This window comes from Leptonychotes weddellii, chromosome 15 (genome assembly GCF_054177405.1).
Source record: "Leptonychotes weddellii isolate Sample4059 chromosome 15, ASM5417740v2, whole genome shotgun sequence".
Lineage (NCBI taxonomy): Eukaryota > Metazoa > Chordata > Mammalia > Carnivora > Phocidae > Leptonychotes > Leptonychotes weddellii.
This window is the reverse complement of record NC_138383.1, coordinates 21,736,241-21,754,082: the sequence shown is the minus strand read 5'-3', so window position 1 is coordinate 21,754,082 and position 17,842 is coordinate 21,736,241. Positions and strand designations below refer to the sequence as shown.

Below are 17,842 nucleotides of genomic sequence, written 5' to 3'. Positions count from 1 at the left end.
GCTCTCTCTATCTCATTCTCTCTCTCAAATAAATAAATAAAATCTTTAAAAAAAAAAAAAAGAAAAACTTAGGGGACGTTTATAAAAAAAATGCACATCACAAAATTTAGTATTTGCGCTCATATAGTCTGTATGATTGGACCAATCTTAACAACAATGAGAAAAGCTACAAGTACATTAAAGACAAGAAATTACCTTACAGAAACTCTTGCATATGGATACCCAGAATGTGTACAAGAATATTCATAGCAGAATTGTTTACAATAACAAAACCTAGAAACCCTACAAATGTCCATCTCCAAGGAAAATGGATAAGCAAAGCTGGGTATAGTCCTACAATGGAATCTGGAGGCAATCACAATAAAAGAACTTCTGCAATGTGTATCAACGTGAGTGAATTTCACAATTCTGACCAATAAACGAAAAGAAAAACCCAGAGACTGAAGAATATGCACATAATGGTTCTGTTTATAGAAGTTCAAGAATATGCAAAAGTAACATTGTGTTGTTTAGGGATGCATCCAGAAGAGGTTGAACTTTAAAGAAAAGGAAGAGCCCTGCAACTGCTAGGCGGCTTTTAACCACCTTGGAGCCCTCTCCCAAACCATGGACCAAATGGAAACAATAAAGCTTCCTGCAGAAAAACAGGAAAGGAAAGGAAAGAAGGACGAGTATGATAAACAAAATTCCAGAATGTGGTTAATTCTGGGACGTAGCATAGGGATGATTGTGGAGGGGCTCACAGGGCACTTCAAAGATATTGGGGATGGATGTTCTAGTTCTCAATCTGAGCGGTAGCTACACAAGTATTTTATTATTTATTCTTTTAAGCTGTACATGTATGGTTTATGTTATCTTTCTTAAGTATAAATATTTCATAACAAAAATTAATTGAAATAATAAAAAGTCTGGAAAACACTGTTAATAATAACTCTCTGGTTTTGAGAAGATTAGTGGATTTCTCTCTATTCCTGTCTGTTTCTCTCTCCCTTTCTCTCTCCCCGTTTCTCTCTCTCTTGACTCTACTATATTTTTCAAGATTTCTAGACTATTACGTTTTTATAACAAACTTAAAAAAAGTCAAATGGATGTTCAAATGAATCACCCTGGAATACCTTTACAAACCAAATAGGGAATAGTTTTGGATCATCCATTCTTCCAAGATTTGAGGCAGCCAGAAATCTTCCATTAGCGACCAGGGTTGAGGGTTAACTGCAACTCACCCTGATCAATCACGGATGTGGCTTGACTTTAGCTAAAGGTCTGATTAATTATACATGTATTCATAATAAACTGAGATGGTGTGTACTGAAACTCAGGACCAGCATGGTAAACAGGAACCAAGCACGCAGATTCACACCTGCCCAGTCTGTCCTGGATCTTGCTGATATACTGCTCCTTTCAACTCCCATGCATGAGCTTTTTTGTTTTCGTGTACATTCACTGGAAACCTCTAAGGCTGAAGCCCATTTCTGCCTCATCAGTCTGGGAGTTTCTTGTGAGATCACGCCTTTCAGCACACTGGAAACCTCGGGGCAGGATCCATGTTGTTTCCTTTCTCTAAGTGAGCCGTTTCCATTATGTTCATCAACTAAGATCTCCTTTATTATTTTTCCATGAGCCCAGTGTTTTGAAAAATGTTGCCTATCAAAAAATTCCAATGACCAAGTAATAAATTGTTCTCAGAGTGAGTGGCTAAGCAGAGCTTCTACATAAGTGGCAAGAAGTTATACTATTCCCACCAAAAGTAAAGGGACTTGGAATTGGAATTTGCCCATACAGCCTCGCCTGGAGCAAATGTCTGATTTGCATGAGATATCCTAACTGACTGAAAATAGTTTATGGATACTACTGTGCCCATTACACTTTCTTTCCTTCCTTCTTAGATCCTGGATCTGGGGAGCCTAGGGTTAGAGAAACATTCCTTAGGACCAGCTTTCCCGGTTCCAGTGCTATGCCCAGGAGAAGAGCAGAAAAGAAAAGAAAAGAGAGAGGATGTTGTAAAATGTGGTAAACACCCAAGGTGGGTAGCTTCATGGTTTCTACTTTGTATCAACTATGCCACAGATAAGCAGCAAAATCAGGATTCCAGCCTGATTGTCCTGGATCCCAAGTCCTTGTTCTTGCCCTTATGTAAGTGCAGCATTTAAAAATCCTAGTGCATGGAGCGCCTGGCTGGCTTGGTCCATGGAGCATGCAACTCTTCATCTTCTTAAAACATAAATAAACAAAAATTCTAGTACAACCCACACATATATCACAATTTATTTATTTATTTAGACTTTAAAAATATATTTTATTTATTTATTTATTTATTTATTTATTTATTTATTTATTTGACAGAGAGAGAGCGAGCACAAGCAGGGGGAGCAGCAGAGGGAGAGGGAGAAGCAGACTTCCGGCTGAGCAGGGAGCCCGACATGGGGCTTGATCCCAAGACCTTGGGATCATGACCTGAGCCGAGGGCAGATGCTTAACCTACTGAGCCACCCAGGAGCCCCACAATTTAATTTTTTTTTAAGATTTATTTATTTATTTGAGAGAGAAATAGCAGGGGGAGGTGCAGAGGGAGAGAGAGAATCCTCAAGCAGACTCCTCGCTGAGTGCAGAGCCCAACATAGGGCTCGATCCCAGGACCCTGAGATCATGACCTGAACAAATCAAGAGTCAGATGCTCAACCAACTGAGCCACCCAGGCACCCCTATCACAACTTATTTTATGCAGAGGTGTAAAGACAACTCAACAGAGAAAGGATAATCTTTTCAACAAATAGTGCTGAAACAATTGGATATTCAAATGCAAAAAATAAATTTCCTTCCACATCCCATCCTATATACAAAAAATAACTCAATCATGTACTTTAATCATTTAGGTCATATAACTAACTGTAAAGCCAAAAGCTATAAGGCTTCTAGGAGAAAACCTTTGTGACCTTGAGTTAGGCAAAGATATCTTAAGATATGCCACCAAAAGCAAAATTCAAAAAGCCAAATTGATTAATAGGACTTTATCAAAATTTCAAAAAGAAAAAAAAAAACAAAACCCTTTTGCCTCTAGAAGGTAACCATTAAGAGAATGAAAAGACGAGCCACAGACTGGGAGAAAAATATTTTGTAAATCAGGCATCTCATAAAGGATTTGTATCCAAAATATGTAAAGAACTCTCAAAATTCAGTATCAAGAACACAAACAACCCTCTACCCCCAAAATGGGTGAAAAATGTGAACAAACATTTCACACATCAAATGTTACAACCACTTCAGAAAACGGTTTGCAGTGCTCACTGCAGCTGTGCGTATATTAAAATTGGAATGATATAGGGGCGCCTGGGTGGCTCAGTCGTTAAACATCTGCCTTCGGCTCAGGTCATGGTCCCAGGGTCCTGGGATCCAGCCCCGCATCGGGCTCCCTGCTCAGCCAGGAGCCTGCTTCTCCCTCTCCCATTCCCCCTGCTTGTGTTCCCTCTCTTGCTGTGTCTCTCTCTGTCAAATAAATAAATAAATAAAATCTTTTTAAAAAATTGGAATGATAATTCTGCATGGAGCACTGGGTGTTATGCACAAACAATGAATCATGGAACACTACATCTAAAACTAATGATGTAATGTATGGGGATTAACATAAGAATAAAAAAAATAAAAACAAAACAAAACAAAATTGGAATGATACAGAAGAGATTAGCATGGCTCCTGCATGAGGGTGACACACAAATTTGTGAAGCATTCCATATTTTTGTTGCAGTTGATGTTTGATAATGTGGACTTGTGAACATTAACAGTGGATGTCCACTGTCGCATTGTACAAAATCTCTGAAGTATAATTAAAAGTTTTTATTGAGCCCCTGGGAAAAAAAAGAAAAGAAAACAGTTTGGCAGTTTCTTAAGAAGTTAAACATATCCCAATCCTCAGTATTTACTCAAGAAAAAGGAAAGCATATGTCCATAAAACAACTTGTCCACAAATGTTCACAGCAGCTTTATTTGTAATAGCAAAAACTTGAAACAACCTAAATGTCCATCAACAGGTAAATTGATAAGCAAACTGTAATATATTCATATGATAGAAGAATCTTTCTCAGCAATAAAAAAAGACTATTGCTCATGCTACAACTGAATCTCAAAATCAGTATACTGAATGAAAGAAACCAGACAAAAAAGAATACATACTGTATGATTCCATTTGTATAAAAGTTTAGAAAATACAAACTAATCTATAGTAACAGAAAGCAGGTCAGCGGTTGGAAGACGTGAGCAGGAGAAAAAGGGCTCAAGGAAATTTCGGGGGATGGTAGATATGTTCACTACTTTATTTTTTAATTTTTTTTTTTTAAGTAGGCACAGAGCTTGAAATCACGACCCTAAGATCAAGACCTGAGCAGAGATCAAGACCCGGTCGCTCAATGACTGCATAACCCATGTGCCCCAATTTTTTTTAAGTAAGCTCTATGCCCAACATGGGGCTCGAACTCACTACCCCACGATCAAGAGTTGCCTGCTCTACCTGCTGAGCTAGTCAGGTGTCCCAATATTCACTACTTTGATTGTAATGATGGTTTCATGGGAGAAGACATATGTTAAAACATCAATTATACACTTTACATTAAATATGTGCAGTTAATGATGTGTCCGTTATACCTTGATAATGCTGTTTTTAAAAACCTCTATACTGTGGAGGGAGTGGTGAATTGGAAAATAACCATTTTCCATCATCGTAGTGAAGATGGGTTCATTTCTTCAAGCAAGAATCAATGGTCGTGAGGAGCCTGGGTGGCTCAGTCAGTTAAGTGTCTGCCTTCGGCTCAGGTTGTGATATCGGGGTCCTGGGATTCAGCCCCGCGTCGGCCTCCCTGCTCTGCCGGGAGTCTGCTTCTCCCTCTCCCTCTGCCTCTCCCCCTACTCCCCTGCGCATGCTCTCTCTCTCTCTCTCTCAAATAAATAAACAAAATCTTAAAAAAAAAAAAAGGATCAATAGTTATTAAATAAATCTGAGGATGGGGAAGTCTGATGAGGAAAGGGGTATTTACATTGTCTTAAAGTGTCTCCCTGTCAATTGCTTATTAATTATAAGGAGAAAAATAGTAACTATACAGTGGAAAAATCCAACAAAACTTTGGGTGGTCAAAATTATCATCAATCATGGCAGGTAGACATCTTGTGCCTCCATGTGCAATACCTTGAAAAGGACACACTAATTTTTATATGGTATTCTGGCCACCAGGCATAACCTGAATTTAATAGGGAAGAAAGAGCAGACAAAGCCAAATTAAGAAACACTCGATAACATAACTGGCCTATACCCTCAAAAATGTCAATGTAGGGGCCCCTGGGTGGCTCAGTCAGCTAAGCCTCTGTCTTCGACTCAGGTCATGATCTCAGGGTCTTGGGATGGAGCCCTGCATTGGGCTCCCTACTCAGTGGGAAGTCTGCTTCTCCTTCTCCCTCTGCCTCTCCCTGCCCCTCTGCTCATGCTCTCTCTCTCTCAAATAAATAAACAAAGTCTTTTATTCTTTTAAGTCAGTATCATGAAAGACAAAGGCTGAGAGAGAAACCGTTAAAGGAAAATAAGAGACATGACAGATGCAATATGTGATCCTGGACTGAATCTGATAAAGAAGGGGAAATACCCCAAAAGACGTTATTGGGACAATTGAAAAACTTGTAATATGGACTATATGCCTTATATCAATGTTAAACTTCTTGAATTTCATCATTGTACTTATTGTGGTTATGTGTGTGAATCTCCCTGTTCTTAGGAAATACACATGGGGCAGCAGCTCTTTCTGCCCATTGGTCCTGTCCCCGTGCTTTAATAAAATCACCTTTCTGCACACATGCACACATGCACACACACACACACACATAGACAAAAGGAAATATACATGAAAATATGAAGTGGTAAAGGAACATAATGTATATAATTGACTTTCATATGTTTATAAGATAATGGAATGATAGAACAAAGTGGCAACATGCTAAAAATCGGTGTATCTGTGGGTAGTTGGTGTATCTGTATTACTTTTGCAAGTTCCCCGTAAGTTTTAAATTATTTTAAAATGAAAGCTTTACGTCTGCCTTCGGCTCAGGTCATGATCCCAGGGTCCTGGGATCAAGCCCCGCATCGAGCTCCCTGCTCAGCGGGGAGCCTGCTTCTCCCTCTGCCTCTGCCTGCAGGTCTCTCTGCTTGTGCTCTCTCTCTGACAAATAAATAAATAAAACATTAAAAAAAATAAAAAAATAAAATGAAAGCTTTAAAAAATCTCCAGGCTAATGACATCAGAATCTCTGGGGATGGCGCTGAGGCACTGGGATTTTATTTTATTTTATTTTTAAGTAGGCACCACACCCAGTGTGGGGCTCAAACTCACAACCCTGAGATCACGAGTCGCATGCTCTACTGACTGAGGCAGCCAGGCGCCCCAAGCCATGGGGATTTTAAAAAGCTTTCCAGGCCAGGATGCCAGAGATGGCAAATAACAGTACAAGATGTGCAGTTAAATTTGAATTTCAGATAAACAACAAGTTAAAAACATTTTTTTAAAAAAGATTTTATTTATGAGAGAGAGAGAGAACGACCAGAGGAGGGGCAAGGGAGGGGGGAAAGCAGACTCCACTGAGTGCAGAGTCTGACAACAGGAGTGGGGGGGGCTGAGTCCCAGTACCTCCAGACCATGACTTGAGTCAGATGCTTAACTGATTGAGCCACCCAGGTGCCCCTAAAAACATTTTTTTTTAAAGATTTTATTTATTTATTTGAGATAGAGAGAATGAGATACAGAGAGCATGAGAGGGAGGAGGGTCAGAGGGAGAAGCAGACTCCCCGCCGAGCAGGGAGCCCGATGCGGGACTCGATGCGGGACTCGATCCCGGGACTCCAGGATCATGACCTGAGCCGAAGGCAGTCGCTTAACCAACTGAGCCACCCAGGCGCCCCCTAAAAACATTTTTTTAGTGTAAGTATGTCCCATGCAGTATTTTCTGCCTAACTAGCAAGGACTGTCTTAGAATACACTCATTTTGATATCTGTACTCTGCTGGTCTTTGTGGAATATTAGAGAAATTTCTTGCTTTATCTGTCTTCTGTATATAAAATCATCTCAATTCTCACTCTTGCAGAGAGAAGGGGACTGAGATAAATATAAGTAGATATTAAATGACCAGAGTTCATGGCAATGAACAGAAATGTCTCATGAATCTAACACCTTCTGTAATAATAACAATAATGGTCCATATTTTTTAGGGCAGATTATGTGTATGGTAGCCAATCTCTAAGGTGGCCCCCAATGATCCCTACCTCCTGGTATTCACAGCCTTGTGCGGTCCCTCCCACATCATACCAGGGTTGGTCTATGTGACCAATAGCATAAAGCTGAAGGGATGGTATGTCATTTCTGAATTTCACTTAGACTTTCATCTTAGGTGCATGACTTTGCTCCGAGGGAAGAAGCGTGGAGAGGTCCACATGGTGAGGAACTGAAGCCTTCAGCCTACAGTCGTGGGAACAAGGTTGGAAGGTGATCTACAGCCCCAGGCTTCTGAGATTGCAACTCAGCCAACAGCTGACTTCAGCTTCATGAAGACCCTGAGTTAGAAGCATCCAGCTAAGCCACTGCCAGATTCCCAGTCCTCAGAAACTGTGTGAGAGAGTGAATGCTCTGTTGCTTTACACTGCTAAAGTTTGGAGTGATTTGTTACCCAGCGAAAGATCATTAATGTATCAAGATACAGTGTAACACAATGTATCTGCTCAGTATACTTGTTTCCCAAACGAATTCGGTCTCTCATTATCTGAGACAGAGAGAGAGAGAGAGGGAGGTCATGAGCATGAATAGGGGGAGGGTAAGAGGGAGAGGGAGAAGCAGAGTCCCCGCTGAGCAGGGAGCCTGACTCAGGGCTCAGTCCCAGGACCCTGAGATCATGACCTGAGCCAAAGGCAGCTGATTAACTGCCTGAGCCACCCAGGTGCTCCCCCAAATCAATTCTTTGATGTAGGAACTTTACACTCCCATTTTACAGAAATGGGAACCGCAGCACAGAAAGAGCAGGTTACTCTAAATCACCCACCCCGCTAGTAACATCAGCGGGTCTGTCTGCACAGCCCTCACCCCTAACAGGGAATTTCACAAGCCTTCCCTGTACCAGGTGAGGGGCAGAGTCAGCCTGGGTTTTGTTTTGTTTTGTTTTGTTTTAAAGAGAGAGAGCGAGCGTGTGAGCATGAGTAGGGGGAGAGGGAAGGGCAAGGGAGAAGCAGACTCCCCGCTGAGCAGGTAGCTGGCCTGCGGGGCTTGGCCCCAGGACCCTGAGATCATGACCTAAGCCTAAGGGAGACGCTTAACCGACTGAGCCACCCAGGCGTCCTAGCCTGGCTTTGTTTTTTCATCTTACCAAATGCTCACCATAGAGTGAGGTGGAGATCATTGTAGAGAATACCACCCACCAACACTGGTAGGATGCCTTCAAGTTAACAAGACATTAATGTCACACTTACCTATGAGGTAGGGAGGACTGATTCTGGTTTTCTTTTTTGGGGGGGAGGAGGAGAGGTTGTTTGTTTGTTTGTTTTTTAAGTAGGCTCCATACCCAACGTGGGGCTTGAACTCACCACCCTGAGATCAAGCATCGCATGAGCCAGCCAGATGCCCCCAGATTCTGTTTTCTTATCTCCAATTCAGAGATGGGCAAACTCAAAGCTCGGAGTGGATAAGGGCTTTGCCCAAATCCAAACCTCACCTGGCAGTGGCTGGCGGGCGGAGCTGGGGCTTGAACACCTGCTCCTCCACCCCACGGGCTACTGCCTAGTCTCCTTAAAGAAGGGTGTGGTTGCTGAGGTTGCAGAAGGTCGTCCCCATACCCATCACAGGAATGGGTGTGTGGTGGGGGGCCTCACTGGGGACGCTGGAAGCTGTCCCCATTCAGGGAAAAGGAAGGGGAAACCCTCTCTTCTCATCCCACCCCGCCCTCCCCTAGGAGGTTCTCCCACAGGACAGATAAGGGGTCAGGAACGCTACTTTCTCTGGGACTCCCGGCCCTTTGGCCTTTCACCCTAAATGCACCACTAGCTCTTGCCCTCTCTGGAAGTGAGAGCCGTGTGGCCACCCCTCCCAGTTCTAACACTGCCCACAGTTCTCTTCCCATGGATTAGGTCGCAGCTACTAAGGGCTGAGCTCTTTTCTTGATGAACAAAAGAGGACAAAATATGGACTTTGAAAACAGCAAGAGGGATTGGGGTTAGAACTGAGAGGGGACTTCCAAACTGATTCCTTATAGCAGATGGCCAAGAGAGGTTGTAGGTAGTATCTTCCCTGTTTTTATTTTTATTTTTTTTATTTTTTATTATTTTTTAAAGATTTTATTTATTTATTTGACAGAGAGAGACATAGCGAGAGAGGGAACACAAGCAGGGGGAGTGGGAGATGCAGAAGCAGGCTTCCCCGTGGAGCAGGGAGCCCGATGTGGGGCTCGATCCCAGGACCCTGGGATCATGACCTGAGCCAAAGGCAGACGCCCAACGACTGAGCCACCCAGGCGCCGCTCTTCCCTGTTTTTCGTGGAGAGTTTTATTTCTTTATTTTAACTGAAGTGTAGTTGACATATTATATTCGTTGGGGGTAAGTCGCATAGTGAGTCAACAATTATATACGTTGCAAAATGCTCACCACCATAAATGTAGTTACCATCTGTCACCATACAAAGTTAGTATAATCTTACTAAGCATATTCTTTCTTAAAGATCTCTCTGAACAGTATCTTGGTCTGAGGGGTCTTGGGGCTGATGTGGGCAAAAATGTTTGGGACCACGACTGGGTTTGCGACATGACTGGGGAGGAAAGCTGGAGGTGACCCTTCTAGGAATCCAGGATAGACCCGATGACTCAGCAAAGTTTGTCCCTCGGTCTCCTCTGCAGGAGAAGAGTATAAATCTGCCACCTGGTGTAGGAGAGCTCAGAGAGGGGTGTCCGCCTTCTGAGTCAGCCGGGGAGCTTGAAGACCAAGTGAACCTCCGAAGCAGAGTCCCCCCGGCTGCAGCCGGCCCTCTGAGTCACCCTGGCCTGGAATGTCTGCTGTGGCCCTCGGGCTGTGGCAGGGGTGGTGAGTCACCGCCGGGAGCTGGCAGAGTCAGCAAGCCCCACAGGCTCTTCTGCTGTGCCAGTCCTCATCCTGGAGCCCCGGTCAGAAGTCGGGAGGGTCCGGGAAGCAGGACCCCGGGGTTCTCTGGCAACAACACTGCCATGGTCCCTTCCTGGGCTGATTGCCTGGCTTCCATGTGTCCCAGACGCCCCTCATGCACCCCCACTCTCTCCACCTGTCTGGGCCACTGGCCTTTGTATCCGGGCTTCCTCTTGCTTTCCCGTCCCCTGTGACCTCTCTGACCCCTCACATCCTGGAAATTCGCCCCAGTGGACTAAGGGTCTGCCAGAGCCCCCTCCCTGTCCCCACCCCTGCACACTAGGGCACTTCTCATGGGGCAGACAGGTTGGTGGAGTTGCCAGTAGATTTACTGAACTATTTTTATCAAGTCCAGCAGGCCCTTCCGATCCCTAGAAACTTCAGAAGGCCGTCTTTTCCATTCCCCAGCCTCCTGAGATGCTCTGGGGGTGGGGGCTGTGGGCTCCCCTGAGCATCTGGCATCTTCTCTGATCTCCTCCCGTGACCCTCCCCACATTCCTTCCTCTCCCAGGGCCCAGGCTACATTCTCCTTGGTGTGTCCACCGCAGGGCCTGAGAGCCAAAGATCAAAGGGAAACAGGTTGGGGGGCTGCTGAGAGGTCCGCTCCAAGAGGGGGTGGGCTGAGAATTTGAAGCAACAAAACTGGCCTTCAGAGCAGCCTGCCCCCAAAACAAATCCCCAGAGCACCAGGCAGGCACTCAGAGCTGCAGGGACCCATTCCAGAACCTTCTTGACTCTGGTTTGGCATCAGACCTAGGGTTTCCAGGGAATGATGTACACCCTTCTTGGATAACCTTGTGCCTCCAGGCAGGGGTGCCCAGGTCTTGACACAAACACTTCTGAGCCCATTAACTGTCGCTCAACAGGAAGCAGGATCACAAACACCCCCACATCCCGTTTGGAGGCCAAATCTGAAATGACGTCTAATCACTGCCCGTGGATAGCCAGGAGATGGAATTTGGAGAGCTTGCCCGGAGAGAAGTTTTTCTAGGCGGTAAAAAATGAGTGGTAGGTGAGCGAGGTTTCTAGGAAGCAGAAGTGAATTGCCCCCCCTGGTCCAGCGACCTCTCATCCCACACAAGCACTTAATTTCATGCTGGAGCTGCTTCCTGGCCCCAGAGTTTACCTGGAAAGTGGCCTTTATTAGACCCTGGAGCTAATAAGCAGAGCATGAGCTTGGTTGTTGCTGGTTCAGAGCACTCCGGTGAGTGGAGAAGGAAGAGCCTGGGAAGGCGGCCTTGGGGATCAGCCCAAAATGCAGCTTCCACCCTGTCCCTTCTAGACTGAGCCCTGAGGACAGACATGTGTACTAAGCGCTTGGAGAAAGGCAGACGCAGTACTTTGAGGAGTCTCCAGTCTAAGGGGCAGACATGGCCCTTAGCCTCCAGAAGCTTCCGTAGGATGGGGAATGATAGCCCCCCCGGTTCACACTCCTGATCTCAGAGAGCCCCCAGTCTGATCCGGGAGACAAAGCCCCCACGCTGGAGAGCCCCCAGTCTGACAGGCACAGCATGACCTCAGGGTCCTCCAGTCTGTTGGCACAGACAAGTCCACATTGGGTGTCATAAACCTTTACAGATAGAATTGTAGCTGCCCACCTTCCTTCAAGTTCCCAAGGGGTAAGTACTTCTTTCCCCCACTCTATCCTGCCCCTATGCAGAAAGGCAGCTTGACTGCAAGTTCTCAGTTCCCAGCTACCCCAGGAAACCCCCATCCTTCATGGTCCCTCAACCCTCTCACTCTCCAGCCCTTTCCCCAGCCGGCTGGGATACCCCCCTAGATTTCGCAGTGGGGACATTGCCTCACTGCCAAAGCTGGGGGCCACTATCCAGAGCTGGGTTTCCAACGACTGTGCCCCACTCTCTCGGACCCAGGGGCAGCCTCTTGCCTGTGGGAGTGGTCCTACCCCAGCGAGTGCCACCGGACCTAAGGCACCCTTTCTAACTGAGGACACCTGTAAAGGAAGTAGGGCTAGAAGAATATGGGGCCCCATGCTCAGATGGGAGGAGGGGGGAGAAGAAAGGGGACACTTAAAGTGGCCTACCCCCCGGGCAACTGGAGATACCCAAATGTTAATCATCGATTAGCACAGTTCAGGTGGAAAGGGCAACTTTATTACGCGTAAAATGGACTTAATGTGGCGGGAGCTGTGGACCTAATTTCTTGAGATAAGGTGCTTTTAGGCTAATCAGCAGGTCTGTGATGCCTGGGTATAAAGGAGCTACAGCCAACTTTCTTGAGACAGGCTCCAAAGGACCAGAAGGTAGGAGGAAGAAACCCCTGCCCTGTCCTTCTGGAAGAGCCAGGAAGGAAGCCAGGTAAGAGAGCGGCCTGGACAGAGGATGGATGGAGGGGATACTGGAGAGGCAATCTACTACGTGAGAAATAAGAAAGCAGCTCTCAGCATTCCTGTAACACCCAGGTGACAAAGGCAGGAGGACAAACGAGGTCTGAGCCCATTTCATCCAGGGGGTCTTCAGTAGGGTGAAGAGCAGTAAGGAACCTTCCTCCCAAGCCCTGAAAACCAAAGCTAGACCTAGCCATGTTTGGGCTGCCGGACCCCGTCTTCTTGCAGGGGCACCCTGGAAAGAGCTTCCCTGAGCAGAGAGAGTGAAGCCCGAGAAGGAGAGGATGGAATGGTCCTACTTGTGGCTTTCACTTGGGGCAAGAGGGCTGTGATGGTTTAGGTGACCTCCAATCCGACAGCTGGAAGGCAGGCTGCTATGGATTCTGGAGGCTCCAACGGGAGACTCGCCAAACCACATGCCAGAGAGGTCCAGCCACCGGAGCCGGGAAGGGGGCTGTCAGGCGCACGGGTCTTGGCTGCTTTCTTCTGCCTGGACCTTTCCCCCGCTGCCCTCGTCCAGAGCTCAGTGCCCCCAGCTTGCAGAACCCACACATGCTCTGAGGCATCAGCGGGACGTGGCTGGCCATGCTGACTATCCCTGAGCACGGTGCTTCCCTCAGCCCGGTCCCTTTTCTCTCTTTGCTCAGGAAATCACCTTTGGAAGATGGTGGCCGTGAAGATCTTCGGTCTCCTGCTGGGGTCCCTGCTCCTGGCAGTGGTGCTGGGAGAGAAGGCGGAGGGTCACTCCAGGTAGGGCTGCAGGGGAGGGGTTGGGCACAAGGGAGGATGACCGGGTTCTGGTTCTCCGGGGGAGAGGTGGGAAAGGGAGGAATCCCAGGCCAAGAGGAAAGAAGCCGGAGGGGAAAACCGGCCAGCGTCTGTGTGCAGAGTGAGGACAGAACCCGAGAGTATTTATTACGAGCTACTGTTCCCACAGGAGAGACTGTGGTTAGATCTCTGGAAGGACTTCTCAGTGGTTAAGTGTCTGAAGTAGATGACAGTATCTTCCTTCCTAAGGAAAGCCTTAACCATTCATTTATGTGTGCATTTGATCAAATTGTGGAGAGGGCCCCCTGCGCGCCAGCCACAGGAGATATATTAGTGCTGAGTGGTCCACAAATGCCTCGTGGAACACACGGGCCCCAGGGCGAAACAAAGAACCACCTAGGCGAGTTGCAAACTGTCCTGAGCACTTCGGGGGTGGGGTGGGGGAGCAGAGTGTCATGAACACATGGAGCAGGGGGCTCTGTGCTCTGGAGGACCGAGAGACTTGTCTGAGTAAAGAGCTGCGCCCTGTCGGATGCAGGAACTAGCCATGTGGTCCATCCGTTGCATCCTGTAGATGGGAGGCACGGCCGTCAGACCGTTGCAAGTTGGGGCAACATCAGAGGTTGCGCACTTAGACCTGGGCCCGGATCGCCTGAGGCTAACTCCTGGATCTGCCACCTAAGAGATGTGCTAGATGAATCTCTCTGCCCCTTGGTTTCCTCAATCACAAAAAAGGGCGTAGAAATAGTGTCTACTTCCTAGGGGTGATGAGGGCCAAATGAGTCTGTGTAGTAAAGGGCTTACAGAGGACCTGCCACACAGTGAGGGCCGTTATGGAGGAGCTCACTCTTGTTCCTATCGACTGGGAACAAAGCCTCGAATCGGGGTGGGCCAGGCAAGAGGAGCAAAGGAGGGAACCGAGATCAGTCCTTTGGGATGAGGGGGACCCCTGATCCCTCTTTGCCCCGAAGCCAGAGTCACACACACCGAGGAATGCAGGAAGTGGGTTCTAAAGCTGAGGATAAAGTCCCAGGGGCTTGATGCAGAGACAAGAGGGGGTCTGCATAAAAACGGACTCCCAGGAAACCAGGGCATTTTTCTCAGACACTGGCCTCCTGTCGGTGACAACCACTTGCCCCTGCATTGTGCTTCCCCTCACCCCCTGCCCCTCCTGCGTTGTCCTGGCTTCTCTCTCCCTCTCCCTGCCCCTCAGAGGCCACTCTAAGGTCAGTGGCTCCCGACCTCGAGGCCCCAGGTATGCTGAGGGGACCTTCATCAGTGACTACAGCATTGCCATGGACAAGATCCGCCAACAAGACTTTGTGAACTGGCTGCTGGCGCAGAAGGGGAAGAAGAACGAGTGAGTCGAAGCACACACTCCCTCCGGAGCCCGGGGCTGGCTGTACCTCCGGGCACACTGGGTGCCACGCGGGCCACGCGGGCCACGCGGGCCACGCGGGCCGGCGCCTCCCAGCCCCGCATGGTGCCTTTCACTGAGGCACCGATGGTGAGCTGGGTGACACGGTGGCCCTGACCAGGGCTCAGGCAACTGCTCAGTGTCTGTGTGGGGGGTGGGCGGGGGGCAAGGCAATTTTCCACTCCTTTTCTTCTTTTTTTTTTTTTTTTTAAAGATTTTATTTATTTATTTGAGAGAGAACGAGATAGAGAGAGCATGAGAGGGGGGAGGGTCAGAGGGAGAAGCAGACTCCCCGCCGAGCAGGGAGCCCGATGCGGGACTCGATCCACGGACTCCAGGATCATGACCTGAGCCGAAGGCAGCCGCCCAACCGACTGAGCCACCCAGGCGCCCTCCACTCCTTTTCTTCTAAGGAGAGGGACCAGGGAAGAGGTAGGGGCTCCCAGAGGAGCCCCACAGGGCTGGGGGCGAAGGCAGAGGGAGCTGAGATGCTGCTGGCAATGGAGGACTTGGTCCTCCTTCCTTCTCTCGGCCAAGTCTCTTACCTCGTGCTGGCTGCTCGGTCGGCATGGTGGTAGATGCTGAAAAGCCGGACAGTGGCCGCTGAGGACAAGCAGTGGGACGTTTGAATGGAGAAAGAGGTTTGCTCTGCAACTTGGGTTAAGGTCCCGAAAGATCGGAGCCTTTGGACTGGAGAACATCTGGAGCCTCCCCAGCCCCACCCACTCCTGCGTCTTTACCTTACCAGCTGGAAACACAACATCACCCAGAGGGAGGCCGCCGGGGCCCTGGAGCTGGCCCGTCAATCTCACAGGAAGGAGGAGGCGAGGGAGCAGCAGGGGTGAGTCAGCCCACAAGGGAAGGGGTGGGGGCAGGGCCTCATTGTTCCCTCTCCCAGACCCCAGAGCAGAGCAAGGCCCCAGATAAGCATCCCCCTCCACTCCCAGTTCAGAGAGGGGTCTTCAGGAAACTCCTGGAGGCCAGCCCAGGCTGAAGGGAGAAGCCGAGGAGGAGGAATAGGGGCTGGGGTCCTAGGAGGGGTTTGGGACCAGACTCCCTAAGATTGATGACTTTAGTGTGCAGAATCAGAGTCAAGGAGAGGGGCAGCGAAAGAGACGTCAGGGAGACCTCGGGAACTGGCTTCCCCACTTCTCCCCGACAGACCTCTGGAAGGCTGTTTGAGGAACAGGGACCCTTTGAAGGCCAGTCCCTTGACATCAGTTACCCCCTATCTGAGGAAGCTGAGGAATCTGTGGACCATTCTAAAGAGTGAATGTCCCCAAAGTAATCTCCTGGGTTTGGGGAATGCATTCGGGGATGCTCACAGAGGTGGACGGGTGGGGGTGTCTCCCACCTGAATTCTGTTCGGCGTTGCGGCCCACAGATCAGGGTGGAGGTCTGAAAGCTGAGATAAGGAGAGGCAGCTGTGTTGACTCCCTCCCCCCAACCCAGCTGCCCTGTGGAGTCCCAGGCCCTGTATTTACTCACTCCGGGTGGGGCCCAGGCTCAAACAGCCTGCCTGAGGCTTTCTCCTTGGCAGCTCCCTACCCAAGAAGCCCAGTGATGAAGATTTGCTCAAGGATTTACTGATTCGAGAGCTGCTGGCCTGGATGGTGGATCAGATGGAAGTCTGCAGGCTCAGGTGGGGCTGTCGGGTGGCTTTGGGCGTCTTGTGTAGTGCTTACAAGCTTGAGCTTTGGGGCCGGACATGGGTTCGGATCGGCACCCCAGCACGTGCTAGCAAACTAATAAGCCTCTCTGAACCTCAGTGTTCTCATGAAAACAAGGCTTATTCAGACCACTTTGTGGGATTGTTGTCAGGTTTAAATAAGATAATCCGAGGAAAGAGCGGAGAGCAACCGGGAGGAGTAAGAGTTCAGTAATGTCGGCCATTGTCATTACTGCTTACCCTTGGGTCTCCTCATCCGGGTGAGAGGCTGCGCTCACCTCCCCTGCCCACCTGAGCTAAGCTGACCATCCTGGTCTCAGCTCTCCCTCTGTACCCTAGTCCCATGGCCCCTGGAGTTGGAGGTATGTTGCCCGTCTATAGCCATTGTTGGTCTCATTGGTCCATCTCACCAGCCAGAAAGTCCTTTAATCTATTATGTCCCAGAAACAAGGGACGGCTAAATACCACGAAGGGGTCCATCTACCTAAAGGGTGAGACAGAACACTCATTCAAGATGCAGACACCAAGGCTTGGAAACCAAAACACATTTTCAGACTTTGCTGCTGGCGAGCTAGGGAGGGATGGAGGGAACAGATCTGGGATGGCTTCCTGCAGAGGGCAGGAAGGGAAAGAGGAATGTGACCAGAACCATGGAGGAGAGTATGAGAAATTCTCCATAGAGAGGTGGGTGCTTTTCAGAATTATTTTGCTTACTTATAATTAAAAAGGTAATTGGGAGGTAGGAGCAGCTGAACCATGGCTGGGTGCCAGGATGAGTTTACTTTGCTGACTCCGAGTAGATAATGACCCTCCTCTCCAACCACTTCCCCTCCTCTTTCCACTCTCCCCAGATTTCAGTGACTCAGACCAAACCCAGCTCGGGCCTGGACTCTGCCCTTCGCTCACTCAGGACTCAGCTCCACTCCAGGGTACCCAAGAGGATCCAAACCAGTCAAGTTTAAGCTGAAATAAATCCTTGTGCCCATTGTCAAAACTTGCTCAAATGTCTACTTGAGCACTGTTAATGTACGTGTGTCTGTGTGTGCATGCCACCCAATGAAAACGAGATACAGGGCGCCTGGGTGGCTCAGTCGGTTGAGCGACTGCCTTCGGCTCAGGTCATGATCCCAGGGTCCTGGGATCGAGTCCCACATCGGGCTCCCTGCTCCGCAGGGAAGCCTGCTTCTCCCTCTCCCACTCCCCCTGCTTGTGTTCCCTCTCTCGCTGTGTCTCTCTCTGTCAAATAAATAAATAAAATCTTTAAAAAAAAAAAAAAGAAAAGAAAACGAGATACAGCTCCTACCTACATCTGTAATTCACCTATTTACAAACATTTAATGGAAAGTTAACACAAGCAGGGGTTGTGCTAACTACTGGGAACACAGCAGTCAAGGAAATGGGCACAGTCCCTGTCCCTGAGGAATTTACAGTCCTGTGATGGAGACAGACCTTAACTTATACACACACACACACACACA

The 17,842-nt window shown here is 48.4% G+C and overlaps 1 protein-coding gene and 1 pseudogene across 1 annotated transcript; both read left to right on the top strand.

Annotated features, from left to right (window-relative positions):
* The first annotated feature begins 3,637 nt into the window (after positions 1-3,637).
* On the top strand, positions 3,638-3,735 carry LOC115943694 (U6 spliceosomal RNA; annotated as a pseudogene).
* A 9,014-nt stretch (positions 3,736-12,749) lies between these two features.
* On the top strand, positions 12,750-17,225 carry GIP (gastric inhibitory polypeptide). The gene is made up of 5 exons (XM_081805970.1): positions 12,750-13,260; positions 14,492-14,638; positions 15,444-15,536; positions 16,236-16,337; positions 17,216-17,225. The coding sequence occupies exons 1-5, from the start codon at positions 13,175-13,177 to the stop codon at positions 17,223-17,225; spliced, it is 438 nt and encodes a 145-aa protein (XP_081662096.1). The 5' UTR covers positions 12,750-13,174.
* The last annotated feature ends 617 nt before the right edge of the window (positions 17,226-17,842 follow it).